The 23,208-nt window shown below is 45.4% G+C and overlaps 1 protein-coding gene across 1 annotated transcript in view; it reads left to right on the plus strand.

Annotated features, from left to right (window-relative positions):
- The window catches only part of LYST (lysosomal trafficking regulator), a 377,263-nt gene that overhangs the window by 230,406 nt on the left and 123,649 nt on the right, over window positions 1-23,208 (plus strand). Inside the window, 1 exon segment of the mRNA XM_075594997.1 lies at window positions 21,319-21,967. Within this exon segment, the coding sequence (XP_075451112.1) occupies window positions 21,319-21,967 (649 nt within the window).

Here is a 23,208-nt window from a genome sequence, read left to right on the forward strand (position 1 = left end):
CGCTCAAAGCGCATAAAATTTGTGTGTGTGTGTGTATATGTGTCATCATTTCTTCCTGCCGGATCACGAGGTTCCGCCCGACGCTCCCATCATACAAGGAGCAGGGCGCACTGTGGCGGTTGCGGCTGCGACTTACCATCACTGAACTTTTGATGACTTCTTATTTGTGGACACTCTTTACTGCTGGACTCATGCTAAGTATTTCCTGCATCTTGCTTTGACTTTGTTGCTTATTACCTGTCAACTAGTTAACCTCTGTGTGTGCCATATTATATTCATCTTTATTGCATATTTTGCTGTTATGCACACACTGATTCAATACAGGGGTTGTTATTTCAGCAATTACTGACCGGCCGGTCAGAGTTGTAAGAGGCAAACATTGTTTGCTTCTACACCTCTTATTACCCCTTGGTGCAGTTATTTTCATGTGCTAAGTACTCAGTACCACTACTTTGTGTCTACATTGTAGTTCAGTAGTATGCTTTCCTCCTAGACTAATTTAACAGCTTATTTCAGCTTGTTATGTTTGTCTTTAAGGAGTTTCAGTACTATCCTACAGCAGGTAGGACACCACCGCTCCCTTTTAACCCATGTATGTTTATTTGTGATTAATAAATTTTGTTACTTTTGTATGCCAGAGTGCTATCAGGGGATTCTCTTTTTTCTGTGTTGGTTTTCATGTTATTCCCATCCCCAGCACCGCAAGTGGTGTTATTACTTACACCTCATTGAACTGGTTTTAGCACAGTTTATTGATATAGGTCTGTTGCAGGCTTCTTTGTGTATCAGATGTAGCCGGGCTTCCCTCGCCCGCCATTATTATTGTTTGTGGGGTAGGAGGTTGCCGCAGGGCAGGGAACGCTCCGGTATATCGGAGGTTCCGCGTAGAGGGCGCCGCCATGTTGGAGGTTGGCGCAGGCGCAGGACCGGTGGAGCAGGAGGTTGCGCATGCGCGGGCATAGCTGCCAAAGCCCGCGAAGGAGGAGAGCTTTGATAGGGTGGAGCACAGGGAACTACGAGTCCCAGCAGCCCCGCGAACCCCGTGACGCACGAGGACCAATCAGACGTTAGGAAGGGAGAAAAATGGGTCGAGGGGCGCGCACGTTGGTCAGAGCTAGCGGGAGGAGGAAGGAGACGTAGCTCCGGTGTAGGGAGGCATTCAGCCCCTACCTAGGCCTTATACCCCAGGCCCAGTTAGGCCCTGAGTCCCAGTAGTGTGGAGCAGAGATAGGGACTGGCCCTAGACAGGTTCCGGTTCCCTTACTTTACTGTGTTGATCGCTTAAAGAGACATTGCTATCTAACAGGAGGTCTGGGCTCAGACTCTGCTACTGTGCTGCCGTATGTCTGGGTGGGATCGCCCCGGACGCCTATTGCTGATATCACCTCGCATCTGATCCTTTGTGAAGATCCTTGCAGGCCCGGGTACTAGAATGCCCGCCAGGTAAACCACAAGTGCACCAACTATATCACCATTTGTTCAGGACACAGTGGCTGCGCAGTCACCCATATAGGCTCACTATCTCACTTGAGGGTGGGGGGACATATTGGGTTGGGAATCGGACACGGGGTGGGATCACCCGGTGAAGGAGGGAAGTCAGCGTCCTGCGAGACGCATTAGATAGTGTCTCCTCTAGGGAGGGACACCGGTTGGTACCGAGAAAATCACATAAGCCTTTCATGCAAGTAAAGTCGTTGGTTGGTTATATGCTGTGTGTGTGTATTGATGTACATAAGTGTCCTGCGAGGAACCACTCCCCCTCTGGTGGGAGCCATCGCAGGTGGAGGTGCTGCACCAAGTATCAGGTATTATCTATTATTACGCGTGCCCCAGGCTCTCCGTGGCGGAGGCTTAGGCCCTGTGAGCCTACAGTTTATACAACATATGGTAGCGGTCTGTATTCACTAGGAAACAGGGCTACATTTGGAGGCGCTGCTGAGATCTTAGACCTGGGGTGCCCCCCGACTATACACATACCACCACCTGGCCACCATGGCCCTCCCCTCGCGTCAGAGAGTGCTCGAATGGGCGCGGCAAATGCAAACGCCCACCGTGTGGTGGCCGTGACCCAAGCACCTATGGCCTTACCATTAGAGACATTGCAAACGGCCCTACGACAACTACCTGGCTTTGCCAAAGCCTGCCTGGTAGACGTCCTCATAGACCAAGACGCTACGTGGAACACTTTGCTAGTGGATTGTCGGCGAGATCTAGTAGTCCTCGAACCCGCTGTCCCTCAATACCTGCAGCTTCCCAACTCCCCGCCCGGAGGAAGCCCCTTTGTCTATCCACTCCGAGACCCCCCTTTGGAGGGACTGGGTGAAGACTGCCCTACCCTCACCTACGCTCCTTACCCGGCTAGTGAAGCAGGCAGCTGTCGGTCAGGATTTAGCTATCAAGGGTCTAGCGTATCAGAAAAGGCGGGCTTGTGTAGTGAGATGTTGTAGAAACTCAATGACAAGGTAGGCCAGCTAACCGCCCCATCCAGTTTACCTCCGTTAGTAGAAGCTCTCACTCTGGCCACGCATTCTCAGAACTACCGAAAATTAAAGGCCTTCTCCGGGACCCTACCCGTACCAACGGGGGAAGATGGGATAGACCCCTGGAAGGAGCACACCCGGGGTGGGATGGAAGAATGGTCCTGTACGGACGTCGTGAAACGTCAACGCCTCATGGAGTGCTTGCGACCCCCGGCGTCCACGCTGATCAGTATTCACCGAGAGCAGCACCCCGATCTGACCTCTTGGATGAGGATTGAATTCCTAATCGAAGCCTACAGCGTGACCGAAGATGATGGGGCCCTGTGGGCCAAATACTATGCCATCAACCAAAAAGATGGAGTAGATTTATCTGCCTACATCCACCGCGTGCAAATTGCGTTAGGTCCCTTGCTCCACCATAAGTATGTAACAGCCTCCCAGATGGACAAATACCTCCGCAAACAATACCTACGGGGATCCAGTCCTAACCACCCTATTGCGAACATGATCCGCGATAATCTCACTCGAGCCCCCCCCCCCTTGTTTACCAAACTGTTACAACAAGTCAAAGAGCATGAAGCACATTTAATGCTCCATTCTCCCCAGAAAGCTAAAGTAACCGGCAGCTCCAAAACCAAAGGGGGTACTGAGAAAAAGGAAGATCCCCCGGATAAACCCGGCCCCGAGCGGCCGAAATACGCCGGCCGAACCTCGCCTCCGTATAATCGCCGCACCCCGCCAAGGGATATGTCCTGCTACAAGTGCGGGAAAAAGGGGCACATCTCCTACGATTGCCGAATGGGGGAGTCTCGCAACCGGAGCCCTTCACCCAAGAAGTTCACGCCTAATGCCATGGTATGTTGTGTTTACGCGGCCAGCGGAGAAAACCCTGTCCCCAACCAAAGTGGCGAAGGGCCCAGGGACGAGAATAACCGCGTGGGACCGGTAGCCCTTATACGGGTGCTAGTAGACGGCATCTATTCCTCCACCCTATTGGACACCGGATGTCAAGTGACCATCATATATCGAGGGTTCTATGATCAACACCTACAGAAGCGGCCACTGAAGTCGGCCGAGCATATCAAAGTAAGAGGGTTAAGCAATGAAGACTACCCCATCGACAGCATAGTGACCGTGTCTCTGGAAATTCAGCAGCTCAATACTGGAAAGTCTCACCCCATGAATGTAGACGCTCTGGTGTGTCCAGAACCCAAAGACCCACCTAAGTACCCAATCATTCTAGGCACTAATGCGGACAATGTACAAGCCGTTATCCGGGCCTATCTACAAGAAACCAATGAGTTGCCCATGTCCAGTCTCCAACTGCAGCTTGTCCAGACGAATCCGGACCCCCCCTTCGGCATCATCGGAGGACTATGGGCTGTTGTTCTGCGGCCGAGCGGGTCTGACCAGAATCTTACCCGGGGAGATACAGAGGATGCCCACTTGGTGCGCGTACGCTGAACGGGTAGACGCGGAGCAGCTCTTTTCCCTAGAAAGCACGCCAGAAGAAGACGTCAGCCGAGGATACCGGCTGGTACCCCGAATTCCGGGATTGGCCAGCCGCCATCCCCCGGCGCATTTATGTGATGGTCCAGAATCTATCCCCATTTCCCATGGCCATCGACGCGGGACAGAGAATAGGGAGAATTTATCCTGTCAGCTCGGTAGATGAGGCAGTGCAAGTCAATGCTACCAGAGTGGAACGCCCCGCCGCGAAGCTGGACTTCGACTTCGGCTCGTCCTGGTTACCAGAGACATTGAAGGAGAGACTGCGAGTCCAGTTGGAAGAGAGGCGAGATGTATTCTCTACTGGGGAGATGGATGTGGGGTGCAGCCGCAGTGCCCAACACACTATTCGGATGAGTGACACGAAGCCGTTTAGGAACGAGCCGGCGGGAACGTTCCCTGAAGACGTAGATGATGTACGGACCGCCTTCAAGAGATGGAAGAAGCCGGGATCGTCAGAGTCACGAAGCCCTTACGCCTCGTCCATAGTGGTGGTGAGAAAGAAGAATGGGACCGTGAGGCTATGTGTAGATTACCGGACACTGAACAATCGGACGGTGCCGGACCAGTATAATCTTCCCCGCATAGAGAAAATCCTGAACGCCCTCCATGGAAGTAAATGGTTCAGTGTGCTGGACCTCCGGTCTGGCTACTACCAGGTACCCATGAGCCCCGAGAACCAAGAGAAAACGGCGTTCATTTGTCCACTGGGGTTCTACCAATTCACCTGCATGCCCCAAGGTATTTGTGGTGCTCCCGCCACCTTCCAGCGGCTAATGGAGAAGACCTTAGGTGAATTGAACCCTCGAGAGTGCCTAGTGTATTTGGATGACATCATAGTATTCGGGCAAACCCTAGAGGAACACGAAACCCGGCTCCTGAAGGTGCTTGACCGACTAGCTCAAGAAGGACTCAAGCTCTCTCTGGATAAATGCAGATTCTGTAGGACATCTGTGACCTACGTGGGGCACATAGTGTCCGTGGAAGGGATTGCCACTGATCCCGCGAAAATAGAAGCCGTCGTAAATTGGCCCCGACCAGACAATGTAGTAGAGTTGCGCTCGTTCCTGGGATTCTGCAGGTACTACCGCCGGTTTGTGGAGGGATATTCCCGACGGGCCAAAGCCCTCAATTGCCTCCTCAAAATATATCCCGAAGACACAGGCCGAAAGGCCACTCCTGCCCGACAACCCTTCGGGGACAAATGGACGGCCGAGTGCAAGCAAGCCTTTGTGGACTTGAAGCAGAGTCTGACCGAGGCCCCCGTGTTGGCCTACGCCGACCCCGTACAACCGTATATACTACATGTGGATGCTAGCCTAGGCGGATTAGGGGCAGTGTTACATCAAAAGTATCCAGAGGGGTTACGACCCGTGGCCTACATCAGTCGCAGCCTAACAGTCAGTGAGCAGAATTACCCCGTGCACAAACTCGAGTTCCTGGCCCTCAAATGGGCCATTGTGGACAAACTACATGATTATCTATACGGGGTTTCGTTCGAGGTGCGAACAGACAATCCGCTCACCTATATCATGACCTCAGCCAAACTCGACGCGGCAGGACACCACTGGCTAGCAGCCCTCTTCAATTACAACTTCACCTTGAAATATAAACCGGGTCCCTTGAACATTGGAGCCGACGCATTGTCTAGACGACCGGGGCTGGCCGCAACCCCCGATGACAACCAATGGGAAGAACTCCCGGGGCCCGGGATGAGGGCCCTGTGTTGCACCGCCGCCATAGTCAATGATCAAATGGCCTTCTCTAAGTTAAGAGTGGCCGACTCCCTAGGATGCGCGTCCAAAGCCATTCCGGAAGCATATAGGGACCCCAGTGGTATGCACGTTACCCCTGACAAGATCATAACCTGGAAGGATATGGTGCTCTATCAGGAACGCGATCCGGTAGCGGGAGCCATCCGCTATGCTATCCGAAAAAAACGCCCTGACCTCCTCAGACATGCCCCTGGCGACGTGGAAGGTATACTGATGTGGGAAGCCGATAAATTCGAAATACGGGACAATTTATTGTAACGAGTTGTAGAGTATCATAACCACCCGAATAGGAGACAGCTAGTACTACCTAAAATGTTACAGTATCTGGTGCTGCGGTCGCTACACGATGAACATGGCCATCTGGGTGTCGACAAGACTTTTGGATTGGTGAGGGATCGGTTCTTCTGGCCAAAGATGAGAGAAGCAGTAGAGTATCACTGTCGGCGGTGTGTTCGGTGCATCCAACGGAAGACATTGCCCACCAGGGCCGTCCCAATGGGCCACTTGAAAATCACCGGGCCCATGGACTTAGTATGCATGGACTTCCTATGTATTGAACCAGATAGCCGAGGCATCGGCAATGTGCTGGTCATCACTGACCACTACACAAGATACGCCCAGGCCTTCCCGACGAAAGACCAAAAAGCCATCACGGTTGCCAAGGTGCTCTGGGAAAAATACTTAATGCATTATGGGCTGCCTCAACGACTACATTCTGATCAGGGCCGAGACTTTCAAAGCAAACTAATAAGAGAACTACTAAAAATCTTACACATTACTAAATCCCGAACCACTCCCTACCATCCGGAACGGGATGCATTGCCCGAACGATTCAATCGCACGTTACTGGACATGCTGGGCACGTTAACGGGAGTAAAAAAAGCTGAGTGGAGCCGCCAGGTGGAAACCTTAGTGCACGCTTACAATTGCACTCGACACGATTCCTCCGGATTTTCTCCATACTTTCTGATGTTTGGTAGAGAGGCTCGACTGCCCGTGGACATACGTCTGAGAGTCTCCACTGATGGAGTTCATAATGCCACTCACTTCAGATATGTGCAGAGACTACAAGAGAATCTGCAACGGGCCTACCTGCAGGCAGAAAAATCTACAGAGAAGCTGAACGCAGGAAACAAACGGCGTTATGATCACAAGGTCAAACATAGAGACATTCAGCCGGGAGACGCAATGCTTCTTCGCAATCTGGGAGTACCTGGGAAACATAAATTGGCTGACCGGTGGAGAGAGGGAGTGTACGAGGTAGCCTCACAAATGCCTGGGCTTCCGGTTTATCGGATTAAGGACTCGGAGGGTCGGGTGAAGACATGGCACCGAAATCATTTACTCCCTATCCCACAAGTAGAGGAGGGAGAAGTGGAATGGCCTGCATCCTCATTGAATGGTGAAATGACACCGGGTGAAAACGGTCCTGAGACCGGTAGCACAGTTCTTCATGAAGACCCCCAGGAGGGAACCTCTCAAAGGGGCCCTAAACAGCGAGCATCTCCCGGTGGAGCTACGGGTAAAGGGCTCGGGGAGGCCACGCCCAATGGGGTGGCTCCGGAAATTTCGACATTGGACCCGCAGAGTCCATGATTTGTACCGTGTAACGATCACCTAGAGACTGTAATCCCCACAGGGGAAGAGGTTGAGCCTCAAGACCAAGATAGTCATTCTCCCGAGGGAGTGACTGAAGAGCAGTTAAGGCGAAGTCAAAGGAATGTGCAACCTCCAATGAGGATGACCTATGATCAGTTCGGGGCACCTCACTATGAGGCTCAGCAGTGGGCTCGCAATCGAGTAAAGTCGGTGATCGTAATGTTCAGTGAGATGTACAATCTTATTTAGAGTGGGAGGATGTCGTATGTTATGCATTTTTCATTATATAAACGTTGTACCAGTTTAAGGGTATCATCCAAGCGGGGACGTTGGAATCCACAGGGGGGAGGATGTAGCCGGTCTCCCCTCGCCCACCATTATTATTGTTGTGGGGTGGGAGGTTGCCGCAGGGCAGGGAACGCTCCGGTATATCGGAGGTTCCGCATAGAGGGCGCCGCCATGTTGGAGGTTGGCGCAGGCGCAGGACCGGTGGAGCAGGAGGTTGCACATGCATGGGCATAGCTGCCAATGCCCACGAAGGAGGAGAGCTCTGATAGGGTGGAGCACAGGGAACTACGAGTCCCAGCAGCCCCGCGGAACCCCGTGACGCATGAGGACCAATCAGGCGTTAGGAAGGGAGAAAAAGGGGTCGAGGGGCGCACACGTTGGTCAGAGCTAGCGGGAGGAGGAAGGAGATGGAGCTCCGGTGTAGGGAGGCATTCAGCCACTACCAAGGCCTTATACCCCAGGCCCAGTTAGGCCCTGAGTCCCAGTAGTGTGGAGCAGAGATAGGGACTGGCCCTAGACAGGTTCCGGTTCCCTTACTGTACTGTGTTGATCGCTTAAAGAGACATTGACTATCTAACAGGAGGTCTGGGCTCAGACCCTGCTACTGTGCTGCCGTATGTCTGGGTGGGATCGCCCCGGACGCCTATTGCTGATATCACCTCGCATCTGATCCTTTGTGAAGATCCTTGCAGGCCCGGGTACTAGAATGCCCGCCAGGTAAACCACAAGTGCACCAACTATATCACCATTTGTTCAGGACACAGTGGCTGCGCAGTCACCCATATAGGCTCACTATCTCACTTGAGGGTGGGGGGACATATTGGGTTGGGAATCGGACACGGGGTGGGATCACCCGGTGAAGGAGGGAAGTCAGCGTCCTGCGAGACGCATTAGATAGTGTCTCCTCTAGGGAGAGACACCAGTTGGTACCGAGAAAATCACATAAGCCTTTCATGCAAGTAAAGTCGTTGGTTGGTTATATGCTTTGTGTGTGTATTGATGTACATAAGTGACCTGCGAGGAACCACTCCCCCTCTGGTGTGAGCCATCGCAGGTGGAGGCGCTGCACCAAGTATCAGGTATTATCTATTATTACGCGTGCCCCAGGCTCTCCGTGGCGGAGGCTTAGGCCCTGTGAGCCTACAGTTTATACAGGATATGGTAGCGGTCTGTATTCACTAGGAAACAGGGCTACACATATATATATATATATATATATATATATATATATATATATATATGTAGTGCTCGACAAATCACCCAAAAATCTACTCGCCCAACCAAAAAATCTACTCGCCACCTAGTCCAGCCCCCAACTCCGCCCCCATCCCCGCTTTAAAATAAAATATATAAATAAAATACATTTAATAAATTCCTAGTCAGAACATTCGTTTTTGACATAAATGTATTTATTGTATTACATTATACTACAATTAGTCCTTGTTACGTGTTTGTGTGTGTAAATGTTGGATCTAGAAATAAAAGCCAGGTGTGAATAACTAGTTTACTGAACCCCTTAACCAGTGTCTGGACGTCCCCGCTTCACAATATCTAAAGCAGCAATCCCGCCTGGGATCTTACCTGATCCGCAATCCCTCAATGTCCAGGTACCCTCATTCCCGCAATATTATACATTGGAGGGGATGTGTTCCCTACCTGTCTTCTGGGTTAGGGGGGGTTCCGATGTCTTCCGTGTGAAGCTTGAGTCAGATCTGGAAGAAAGCAGTATAGGTTATTTCGGTGTAGTATAGGGCAGTTAAGATATATAGGGTTAATAAGAGATCCAGATCCAGAGTGTGAGAGAATGTGGGGGACAGAGAGAGAGAGTGTGGGGGAGAGAGAGTGAGTGTGGGGGAGAGAGAGTGAGTGTGGGGGAGAGAGAGTGAGTGTGGGGGAGAGAGAGTGAGTGTGGGGGAGAGAGAGTGAGTGTGGGGGAGAGAGAGTGAGTGTGGGGGAGAGAGAGAGAGTGTGGGGGAGAGAGAGAGAGAGTGTGGGGGAGAGAGAGAAAGAGTGTGGGGAGAGAGAGAGAGTGTGGGGGAGAGAGAGAGAGTGTGGGGGAGAGAGAGAGAGAGTGTGGGGGAGAGAGAGAGAGAGAGTGTGGGGGAGAGAGAGAGAGAGTGTGGGGGAGAGAGAGAGAGTGAGTGTGGGGGAGAGAGAGAGAGTGAGTGTGGGGGAGAGAGAGTGAGTGTGGGGGAGAGAGAGAGAGTGTGGGGGAGAGAGAGAGAGTGTGGGGGAGAGATAGAGAGAGTGTGGGGGGGAGAGAGAGAGTGTGGGGGAGAGAGAGAGAGAGAGTGTGGGGGAGAGAGAGAGAGAGAGTGTGGGGGAGAGAGAGAGTGTATATTTATATATATAATCAAAAAATAAATAGATGATACCGTTCTGTGGCTAACGAAATGCTTTTATTTGTGCGAGCTTTCGAGATACACTGATCTCTTCTTCCGGCGATGTTACAATGAACATACCACTACGTGTGTGTGTGTGTGTGTGTGTGTGTGTATATCTATATATATATATATATATATATATATATATATATATATATATATATATATATATATCACACTTATTAAGGTTATGGTGGTAAAAAAAAGTGACAAAACCCCTTCACAGTAAAGCATATAGCAAATGGAAAATGGAAATTTGCATATAGCAAATGTTCATTTGCATGTCTTAGACAGGTCTGCAACCCTGTCTTTCACCATTATCGCCCAGCACACAGCACTTCCACTGCAGCAAGGGATTCTGGGAAATGACATGCAAATGAGCATACAGTGCCACCTTTTGTCTCAAGGTCATATTACACGAGCAACCCTTAAGCCAATGCATGCACACAGGTGTGTGTGTGTGTGTGTGTGTATGTATATGTGTGTGTGTGTGTGTGTGTGTGTATATATATATTTATGTGTATATATATTTATATATATATACAGCTCAACCCCGTTATAGCGCGATCCGCTATAACGCGGATCCACTTATAACGCGGATCCACATATAACGCGGTTTGAGCGTGGACCCCGAATTTAAAAAAATTAATAAAAAATTAACGGGTTTTTTTGCGCTCTCACTGCACACTCTCACTGCACACATTCACAGCACACTGCACACACTCACAGAACACTGCACACACTCACAGCACACTGCACACACTCACAGCACACTGCACACACTAACAGCACACTGCACACACTCACAGCACACTGCACACACTCACAGCACACTTCACACACTCACAGCACACTGCACACACTCACAGCACACTGCACATACTCACAGCACATTGCACACTCACAGCACACTGCAGATACTCACAGCACACTGCCTACACTCACAGCACAATGCATACACTCACAGCACACTGCATACACTCACAGCACACTGCACACACACACTCACAGCACACTGCACACACACACACAGCACACTGCACAGCACACTGCATACACTCATAGCACACACTCACAGCACACTGCATACATTCACAGCACACTGCATACATTCACAGCACACTGCATACATTCACAGCACACTGCATACACTCACAGCACACTGCACACACCCACAGCACACTGCACACACTCAGCACACACTCACAGCACACTGCATACACTCACAGCACACTGCACACACACAGCACACTGCGCACACACACACACACACAGTCTCACACAGTCAAATACACACACACACACACACAGAGACACACTGTCTCTTTAAGGGAGCTTGCTCTCTCAAGACGGAAGCAGAAGCAGGAAGCAGAGACTGAGAGAAGAGCTGCCAGATGCCGGGTAAGTGCTGTTGCCGCTGCCCCACCGGGTCTGGGAACGCTGGGAGAGTTCTCAGCTTTCCCCCTCCGGCAGACACGGTACCACCACAAAAAAAAAAAATTAGGTGGCCATTTTGTTTCCGCGACCCCGTTTATAACGCGGTGGTCGCGGGTGGCCCCCAAGGACCGCGCTATAACGGGGTTAAGCTGTATATATATATATATATATATATATATATATATATATATATATACAGAAAAAAGACTGCACTCAACAGGTACTAAAGATCTAAATGTAGTTGTACTAATGAACAGTATTGATTAGCATAAATGATCGACTATACATGAAATAGATTATAATTAAATAGCTGAATTATTACTGGTATTCTCTGCACATGCTAAACACATATAATCAATGGGTGTAATTTGTGGACCTGTGTATAGTTAAGCTAAAATTGCTAAAACCCTAAATCACTAATGCGAATAATATAAAATTTGTGGTATTATTATAAAATACAAAAATTCTATAAAGGAAAAAAAAAATATATATATATAAAAATTAAAAATTAAAAAGGGTTCAAAAATAGGATCTGGCAGCTCTCCACAAGGACCAACGACCTCCCAAGAATCTGCGAACAACAAGAAAAGAAAGCGCCCGATCCTAGTGCAACATGAAAAAAACACTTTTAATAAAATCGATTAGGTCCAACAAAAATACACTCACAAACAAATAAAGGGTAAAAGCATGTTATGAGTATTCTCATTTGCCTCCACGTGCTGCTGTGACTCCGTTTGTACACTACTGGATCTATGTTCTAAATACTCTAAGTCCGTCCGGATTAAATGACTGCATAGATATTAGTACGGTCATATAATAACACTTTCAAAAAGCTCGGATATAGAGGTCTGGGTAGAACATGCTTGGCTTGTTCCCTCTATATCTGTCTTAAGTGGTGTCCTCCTGAGTCTGTATCTGATCCTTTTTCTTTCTTTTTCTTTCTTTTCTAATTGAATATTCATAATTATAAATAATTTTATTATATAAAACAAATAGCACTTTATTAATAAATTACATTTATATACATCACTCTTAATAACATCACACATAGTCTAACACAATATTTAAATTATTTAAGTTCTAAATTAAATTAGATTTATATTTAAGTTTACTTATTCATATATTTGGAACTATCACTTTAATTTTTACATCAACGCACAATAAAATAAAGTCATAAAAATTGTCACAAAAATACACACTTTTTTCACACATCACTAGCATAATAATAAATAAATATTCAACATCACTATTGAGAAAATTTAAACACACTATAGACAAACCACAATGAACTCCTTATCCAGTGGTTGACACACTAGCCGATGGTGCATTTACTTTTCATTTTGGTTTACAGTTGGCTTTTGGATACAAAGTTAAAGCGAGCTTATGTCTTCGGTTCTTTTCTGTAACTTTTAGTGATATAGGTTATAACAACTATACACTATATAACATACAATTCTTCTGTTTGTAATAATAGTGTCACATTTATCCAAATATATAATCCATCATAACATTCTGAGGTTGGTTACCATTAAAGGGTACAAACTTCTCTTTCCTTTTTTTAAAACCTTTTTTCCTTACTATTCATGATAAACTACATCTACATTGATAGATCCAAATAGCCCATGTTTTGGGTATATGTAACCATCTATTTCAGATGGAACATTGCCCAGACATTAAGGATCTCAATAATAAAATTAATTTATTCATTATTGACCTACACATATTAATTTTATTAATTAGTGGTCACCTTTGTCACCTATCCTCCAGCCATTAACCCACATTAGTGTTTAATTGTATATGACTTTTATCCAAGTCTATAAGGACAAAAGACCAACCAATATCCCAGTACTACTAGTAAATTAAAGACACATGGGAAACAATTTAAGCAATGTAATTTAACATTAATTGAACACATTGTACATATATGTACATCTAACCGAAACAGACATGGATAAATACTATCATTGGATGTCATATGAGACTCAATATAAAATCCACAATTAGTTTAAAATAATCAAGAATGGTATAACTCTACATGTAAAGTTTATATTGATGCCTTCGTTTTGCAAATAGCAATTTAATATAATCACGTGTTGTATTAGAAGCATTTAATTAATTGATTGACATACATATGTATAAATAGCATGACGCATTTCCGTCATATATCCCCTGATGAAATCACCCTAAGAGTGAAGAAACGCGTAGGGAGGATTTTTTATTGGTATTCAGACCAGTTTTTATATAATACTCGTTCGCTGCCTTTTCGCTGCTTTTTATTATTGCTTAGTCTCTGTCAGGACTTTGGGACTGTGCCGGTTTAAAGAACTCAACAGCGGGGTCGTATACCCGCTACTCCGCATCCGGTTCGCACAGAGGGGGCGATTGCACTTCCGGGTCAAAGTTCCAACTCCGATACCCACCGGACGACTGCGGGAAAGGCCGGAGCTCTATCCTAGAGGAGAGCGGTTTGCCAGTGGAGGTACAGGGACCTGGTACTTTATATGTGGACACTATAAGGACATAACACCTTGCCGGTCTACACCGAACCACGGGGTCACATACCCACCATCCTGGCATCCGGTCTAAACCACGGGGCCTGTTGAACTTCCGGGTCAAGGTTCCAGAGGGTTTCACAGTTCCTGCACCGATAGAAGATTGCCGGAGAAGCTGACACTTCACCCAAGAGAGAGCAGTGTACAAACGGAGTCACAGCAGCACGTGGAGGCGAATGAGTATACTCATAACATGTTTTCACCCTTTATTTGTTTGTGAGTGTATTTTTGTTGGACCTAATCGATTTTATTAAAAGTGTTTTTTTCATGTTGCACTAGGATCTGGCGCTTTCTTTTCTTGTTGTTCATATATATGTGTGTGTGTGTGTGTGTGTGTGTGTGTGTGTGTGTGTGTGTGTGTGTGTGTGTGTGTGTGTGTGTGTGTGTATATGGATGGATGTAGCCATGTTTCCCCCACCCCTAAGTGAAATCAGGGGGGTGACTGTAAATAGCTACTCGTGCTGCCCTTTACCTGTTGCCTCGCAGGAGCCTAAGCCTCCGCCGCTGGGAGCCTGAGGTAAATTACAAATATAAATGGTGCAGCGCCTCAACCTGTGAGGGATCCCAGCAGAGTGGAAGCAGCCCCTCACAGGACACAATCACATTACACACACAATGATGTAAAATAGCAAAGGTCTTTACTGGAACAATATGAATACTCTTATCACTCTATAAACTCCATAACTATCAGCACAACTGCCCACACACCTCGCAGGGCTGTATCCCCATACCATGTACCCCACACCGTGTCCACAGCACCCCAAAGTCCCACACCCAACCTCCCTGGTATGTGAGACAGCGCTGCCCGCAATGTGTATGTACTTTGTTGGTGCACTTATAACAATACCTGCCCAGTGCGCCAGCACCTTGGCCCGTCGATATCTTCGCAAAGGATCCGCCGATCCACGATCTCCTCAGCGACGTGATCTCCACGCGACAGCTGTCGGCTGGGGGATCCCACTCTGCAGCAATCTCTATCTTCTTAGTGGGTCTGATCTCAGACCACAACCATCAGGGCCGCGCAGCACTGCAGCTGTGTTCCTGAACTTAACTCACTGCTAAAGGGCAAAGTCCCTAACTGCAGGGGCCTTCCCTACAGCAGCCACAAACTCAAACTATGTCTCAGGGCCTAGCTGGGGCCTAGGGAATTACCGGGCCTAGGGGATTACCGGGCCTAGTGCAGTGGGTCCCTGATCCCTGCACACACAACCTCCCCTGTCTCACTCCCACCTCCTACTGATCTGCATGGTCTCTGCCTGATTACTATATGCTGTCAGTCAGGGGAATCCTAGAGCCCTATTGGCTGTAATGAGTCACCTGTGCTCCAGCCCCTGGGGCTGCTGGGAGTTGTAGTCCCTTGCAGAGCTGTTGGGGCCACGTGCGCAATCTCTACTGCGCATGGACAAATCTATAATGGCTGCCGCCGCACTCAACTGCGCATGCGCGACTGAGCAGACCCTGAGCTACAGAGCACCACTCTGCCCATTCCGCGATCTCTCTACGCATGCGCGCACAAAACATGGCGGCGTCCTGCGGAGGGAGCCGCCGGCGAGCCCGTCGCCCTCCCCGCAACATCCCCTTGGCACAGAAGGTAAGGAGTGGGGAACGGAAGACCGGGGGACCAGAGGGGACCTGGTTACATATATATATATACAGCTGCAGCGGCCTTTATTATAAAACTTCGCCCGGTGTACCGCTCGGAATAACCCTAAAAACAATACAATACCGGCGCCTAAAATGTCCAAAATCAGTCTGATAAAGTCCAAATGAAGAAAACTCCAAAGTTGTGTTTTAACTTCTGTATTTCCAATGTTGGATGAATCCACAGCCAATTGACTCGTGATATATGAAATAAAGAAAAAGAAATAATAGTGCAATACTGTTGATCAAACAAACATGTAACACAAACACAGGACAAACAACAACTAAAACAATAGACAATAAAAGCAAGGCTGAAAAAGAAGAGCTAATTTATTACAATAAAAGATAAAAATAACAAATAAGAACAATAAGCAGGCAACTGGTCCAGTCTGTTTAAAACTGGAATCCTACTCACAAGATTCTGTGAGTAAAATCACAGTGTACTGCAGTCTTAGGAACAGCTTCTCCTCTGGTGGCGTCAGGCTGTTCTCCTGAAACTCTCCGACGCTTTCACACTCCCCTGGATCCTTGGGTCCGTCGCTGGAGGTGAACCGATGCTTGAGGCTCCTACAGTATTCCTGCTGCTACCATACACTGAACGCTGGTGCGTCGCCTGCGTGTGTTCTTGATAAAAGACTCTTACACTCTGACCCTACGCGTTTTGTGCGCATGCGCACTTCATCAGGGGAATGAATTGTAATAAATTAGCTCTTCTTTTTCAGCCTTGCTTTTATTGTCTATTGTTTTAGTTGTTTGTCCTGTGTTTGTGTTACATGTTTGTTTGATCAACAGTATTGCACTATTATTTCATATATCACAGGTCAGTTGGCTGTGGATTCATCCAACATTGGAAATACAGAAGTTAAAGCACAGCTTTGGAGTTTTCTTCATTTGGACTTTATCAGACTGATTTTGGACATTTTAGGCGCTGGTTTGTATTGTTTTTTGTTGTATATTTTTTTACTGTGTTTTGGGTCAATTTATTCCTGGCAGCCTTGCCTTGTAAGTGCTGGGTTTTTCCAAGTGTTTTTCACTAGTTTGCTCTACACATATATTGTTTAGCTTCTAGCGCTAATTGCACCACTCTTTTTTTCCCCCATTGCTCGGAATACCCCTGTCATGGCGCGTGATGTTTTCCAACCGTGCGGCGAGTGCAGAAAATGGCATTTTAGAGTTCTGGTTTTTAAACACCTTAAATTACCACAGTAGCACAGTACTGTACACATTGCAATTCATTCATTTCATTGCACCCAAAGAAACAGAATCCATGAAATTCAACAAAGCAAAGCGGTGCCTGGGGCGATTGGCCACGTTCATGCTACGTGGCGTACAGCAGAGCACACGAAATTGGCGCGGTGAAGTTTTACAATAACGACCGATGCAGCTGTATCTGTGTATATGTATATATGTGTGTGTATATATATATATGTGTGTGTGTATATATATATATATATATATATATATTATGGATTCTCCCTCCAGCCTTATTTCAGGGTCTGGATCTCTGTCTTGCAACATTTTTGTGATTCCTTCAGCATCTAAGACTCATTTTTTTTTATTTCTTAGCCCATGGCAAAATATCTAGCAAAATGTTAAAAAGAAAGAAAAAAAAACCAATGGCAAGAAGATTTGTGAACTCAGTTGACACCGTTTTGCACATCTCTAAAGGTGCTCGGGTTCGGCACATTGCGGATCGGGTAGACAGATTGTTGGGGGGGGGGGGGCTGGGATTGACCCGGCGGTCTTGGTACACGTTGGCACCAATGACAAAGTTAGAGAAAGATGGAGGGTCCTAAAAAATGATTACAGGGATCTAGGCCAAAAGCTTAAGGCAAGGACCTCCAATGTAGTATTTTCTGAAATACTACCAGTGCCATGCGCTACCGCAGAGAGACAGAGATCAGGGAGGTTAATGCATGGCTAAGAAAGTGGTGCAGGAAGGAGGGGTTTGGGTTTTTAGAGCACTGGGACTACTTTTCTGAGAAGTGCCATCTATATTCTAGGGACAGATTGCACCTCAATGAAGAGGGATCTTCTGTGCTAGGGGGGAGAATGTTAAAAATGTTGGAGGAGATTTTAAACTAGGATGGAGGGGGGAGGAGAATGAAACAGATAATGAACTAAATGGAATAGATGAGGATACAAGGAGGTATGGAGGTAGAATGGGGGCAAGTGCAAGTTTGACAAGCAGTGAGACACCCATAGTAAATACGGATAATACTAGAAAACTTCTAAAGACTAAACCAAGTGGGAGCAGAAAGGAAGGAGCAGATAAAATAATAGTATAGGCTGAAAAAAAACTTAAATGCGTGCTTGCTAATGCAAGAAGCCTGTCAGATAAAATGGGGGAGCTTGAATTAATAGCTGCAAGGGAGCAGTATGATATCATAGGCATTACTGAAACATGGTTGGATGAAACTCATGACGGGACAGTTAATTTAGAGGGTTATTCTCTTTTTCGGAAGGATCGAACAAATAGAAGGGGAGGTGGAGTATGTTTATATGTTAAACCGGATCTAAAACCTATTTTAAGGGATGATGTCTATGAAGGGAATGATGAAAATGTAGAGACTTTGTGGATAGAAATTAGCAGTGAAGATACAATTATAAAGAGAATGTTTGTGGGAATATGCTATAAACCACCAAATATCTGTGAGATTGAGGAAGCTAAAATACTTTTGCAAATGGAGAAGGCATCAAAACTGGGTCATGTTTGCATAATGGGGGATTTTAATTATCCAGACATAGACTGGGGCAATGAGGTTAGCGTTACAACAAAAGGAAACAGTTTTTTGGGGGTGCTTAAAGACAATTATATGACCCAAATTATTGAGGAACCAACCAGGAGAGGGGCAGTTCTGGATTTGGTCATATCAAACAATGTAGAAGTAATAACAAATTTTCAAGTCCTGGAACATTTGGGTAACAGTGATCATAACATGGTCTCATTTGAAATAAATTATCAAAAAACAGATTACTTGGGTTCAACAAAGACCTTAAACTTTAGAAAGGCAGATTTTAATAAGCTGAGGTCTAATCTAGTAGTAATACAATGGGATGATGTTTTTGCAGGGAAAAATGTAGAAGATAAATGGACAGTCTTTAAAACATTGTTAGAAAAGCACACTTATCAGTGTATTCCCTTGGGTAATAAGTATAAAAGAAATAAGTCAAAACCAATGTGGCTAAATAAACAGGTAGGGGAGGAAATGGACAAGAAGAGGAAGGCGTTTAGATTCTTTAAGTCAGAAGGGACGGAGACATCGTATCAGAATTATAAGGAATGTAACAAAAATTGCAGAAGGGCAATCAAATTAGCAAAAATGGATAATGAAAAAAGGATTGCAATAGAAAGTAAGGTCAACCCTAAAAAGTTCTTTAAGTACCTTAATAACAAAAAAACAAGAAAAGAAAATATAGGACCCTTTCAGTGTGAGATGGGTAGGCAGATTATTGGAGATAAGGAAAAAGCTGAGGTATTAAACAAAATCTTTGCCTCTGTGTTTACCAGGGAAGAATCAAGTTCAATAGTAGTGCCGCAGGAGGAAGCCACAACCTCCATATTAATGAACAATTGGTTAACTGAGGAAGAAGTTCATAAGCGACTTGAAAAAATTAAAGTAAATAAGGCACCTGGCCCCGATGGCATACATCCAAGAGTTCTCAAGGAGTTAAGCTCAGTTATATCAAAACCATTATATTTAATATTCAAGGACTCCATTTCCACAGGCTCAGTACCACAAGATTGGTGTAAAGCAGATGTGGTGCCTATATTTAAAAAGGGAGCTAGATCACAACCGGGAAATTAAAGACCTGTAAGCCTGACTTCAATAGTAGGGAAACTACTTGAAGGTTTAATACGGGATAATATTCAGGAATACCTAATGGAAAACATAATTATTAGTAATAGTCAGCATGGATTTATGAAGGATAGATCTTGCCAAACTAACCTTATTTGTTTCTTTGAGGAGGTAAGTAGGAATTTAGACCAGGGTAATGCAGTTGATGTGGTCTACTTAGATTTTGCAAAGGCTTTTGATACGGTTTCACACAAAAAGTTGGTGTACAAAATAAAGAAAATTGGACTCAGTAATAATATATGCACCTGGATTGAAAACTGGTTAATGGACAGACAACAGAGGGTTGTCATAAATGGAACTTTTTCAGGTTGGGCTAAAGTCGTGAGTGGAGTACCTCAGGGATCGGTACTGGAACCCCTGCTTTTTAACTTGTTTATTAATGACCTTGAGGTTGGGATCAGGAGCAAAGTCTCCATCTTTGCCGATGATACTAAATTGTGTAAGGTAATAGAATCAGAGCAGGATGTAATTTCTCTTCAGAAGGACTTGGAGAGACTGGAAACGTGGGCAGGTAAATGGCAGATGAGGTTTAATACAGATAAATGTAAGGTTATGCATTTGGGATGCAAGAATAAAAAGGCGACTTACAAATTAAATGGAGATATATTGGGGGAATCCTTGATGGAGAAGGATTTAGGAGTGCTTGTAGACAGCAGGCTTAGCAATAGTGCCCAATGTCATGCAGTAGCTGCAAAGGCAAACAAGATCTTATCTTGCATCAAACGGGCAATGGATGGAAGGGAAGTAAACATAATTATGCCCCTTTACAAAGCATTAGTAAGACCACACCTTGAATATGGAGTACAATTTTGGGCACCAATCCTAAGAAAAGACATTATGGAACTAGAGAGAGTACAGAGAAGAGCCACCAAATTAATAAAGGGTATGGATATTCTAACTTATGAGGAGAGGCTAGCTAAATTAGATTTATTTACATTAGAAAAGAGGCGTCTAAGAGGGGATATGATAACTATATACAAATATATTCAGGGACAATACAAGGAGCTTTCAAAAGAACTATTCATCCCACGGGCAGTACAAAGGACTTGGGGCCATCCCTTAAGGTTGCAGGAAAGGAAATTTCACCAGCAACAAAGGAAAGGGTTCTTTACAGTAAGGGCAGTTAAAATGTGGAATTCATTACCCATGGAGACTGTGATAGCAGATACAATAGATTTGTTCAAAAAAAGGTTGGACATCTTTTTAGATGGGAAAGGTATACAAGGATATACCAAATAAGTATACCTGGGAAGGATGTTGATCCAGGGATTAATCCGATTGCCAATTCTTGGAGTCAGGAAGGAATTAATTTTTCCCCTTAATGGGGTTTTTTGTTTGCCTTCCTCTGGATCATTAAGTAAGTATAGATATAGGATAAAGTATCTGTTGTCTAAATTTAGCATAGGTTGAACTTGATGGACCTATGTCTTTTTTCAACCTCATCTACTACATACAGCACTATTAAATAACTGCTGAAATACTCTTTTCTTTATAAAGTGTGAGAATCGAATATATTGAAGTGTTATGTTGTAATGTATTTTTTTTCCTTGCATTAAATCTGGATTTGAATTTCAGTAGCATTATCCTAAATTATATTTTACATTATATTAGGAATGTTTTTATAGATTAATTGTCCATAAGGTGTGTTTGGGCGCCAGAAGTTATCTTAAGGAACAGCCCACTCAGTAAATAAGGGTCATAATATTTCTTTGTACACTGTTTATGTCCTAAAATGCCAGATCTACTGGATCTTTTTTAATAAATTATTACAGTAACTTATGTTTTCCTTTCAGGCAATGATACTTCCTCGCAACAAAATGCATATCTCTCTGTAGAGCGCAAGTCACGTTCCAGGAGCTTGCCAGCTTCGCCTACCACTTCACCTAAAGTTCCTCCGAAGCGATTAGGAGGAAGCCTAGGTAGGAGCTCCATAGACCTGAAAGATGATCCTGAAAATGACCCGGCTGACCATGAAAAAAACAGTTGTTCGGCAGGGAGCACAGAGACCCTCAAAAAGAAGGAAGATCAATATGTCAGCAGTTGCGAGTCAGCAAAAACAGTCTGCGAGTCATCAAAAAACGCTTTTAAAGTTGAGGTGCTCTCTGTTGATATCACAATGGTGGATCCTTTGAAAGAAGACTTGGAGCTCTCAGTGTTCCAGTTGGAAACTAAAGAGAGTGATGCAGACCAGGCATTCACTGATGAAAATGCTGAAGATGAATTGTTTTTACAGCGCCCAAATAATTTGAAAGGAATTTACTCTATTAAGAGAGGTCAAAGTAATAATTCAAGCCTTGGCCTAGCTTTTGCCCCAAGCGGACCATCAGCCACTGCATGTTGGACAAACTTTCCTGATAAGAAAGTTTCTGAAGAATGGGATAGTTTCCCCTTCTCGCCACTTTTTGACCGTACACATGAGAATCCGGACTCTGTGGGTGAAAGGTATTGCTTTATTTATTTTGTTTCATTTCTTCATTTCTACTAGATGTACTAAAACAGACGACAATGTAATTCGTATTATACTTGACATGTAGACGTATATCTGACTTGCAGGTAGATTACACTATTAAATTGTGCTCATTTGCATGTGATTACCCAGAATCTCTGTCTGCAGTGGAAGCACTGTATGCTAAGCGATAATGGTGAAAAGCAGGTTTGCAGATCTGTCTGAGACGTGAATGTGCGCACAAGGGGTATTTTTATTTACCATTAAATTGCATGGTTCTAAAATGTACATTTAAATGAAGGATACTGTTCTTTAGCTCTTTGCAAATAATTTATTACTTACGTGCCTTCAGAGAGTGTACATGCTGTCTGTAAGGACATTCGCCCCGTAGGGGTGCATGGCTAGAGTAATGTAAGTAATAAAGTATACAGTATGGCTGGAGGATTCAGATCAGTCTTGATCCATCTCATTCACCTACTGCTTGTATTGTGGTATACCCAATATACTATAAACTAACTACCACAATAACCACACCAGACGCTGTAAATAAAACCGTATTTATTTAATATTCTGTATGGTTCATCAGTACGTCTGAATATTGATCTATAGCACCAATTATCTTGCATACTAGTCTGAGAATTCCCTGTATATTTTCCAGCAAACAGACCCTTCCTAATGACTGTTTTTTAGTGGAGTCTAAGCATCAATCACTGACCCACTATTGATCATAGGATCCTGAACCCATATTGTAATCAGTCATCAGATCCAGTATACCTTCAGCTAGTCATTTTAATACCCATTATTTTAGTTGCTGTATAATAAAGATTAAATTTTAACTACTACATCAATCATCAGAGTGTGAGCTTGAGTGCTTTACTTGGGTCACTTTTCTTCTACATTTACCATCATTAAACACTGAAATATCTAGGGAAGAGGCGCTCACAGGCAAAATGGAGAGCATGTAGGGCCGGCCTGCACAACTCCAGTCCTCGAGGGCCGCAAACAGGCCAGGTTTTCAGGATGTTTCAGGGATATCCTGAAAATCTGGCCTGTTTGCGGCCCTCGAGGACTGGAGTTGTGCAGGCCTGATGTAAGGGGTGCATGCAAGTACTCTGCTCACTTGCAAACTAAGCTGACTTGCTACAGTACCTCCCAGTTGTGTGCTGCCAATGTAGTTGCCAGGGGGTGGGGCTCATGTTTGATTTTTCAGCATCGCTACCCATTTTCCAGTTTCTTT

The sequence above is a fragment of the Ascaphus truei genome, chromosome 4 (genome assembly GCF_040206685.1).
Source record: "Ascaphus truei isolate aAscTru1 chromosome 4, aAscTru1.hap1, whole genome shotgun sequence".
In the NCBI taxonomy this organism is placed as follows: domain Eukaryota; kingdom Metazoa; phylum Chordata; class Amphibia; order Anura; family Ascaphidae; genus Ascaphus; species Ascaphus truei.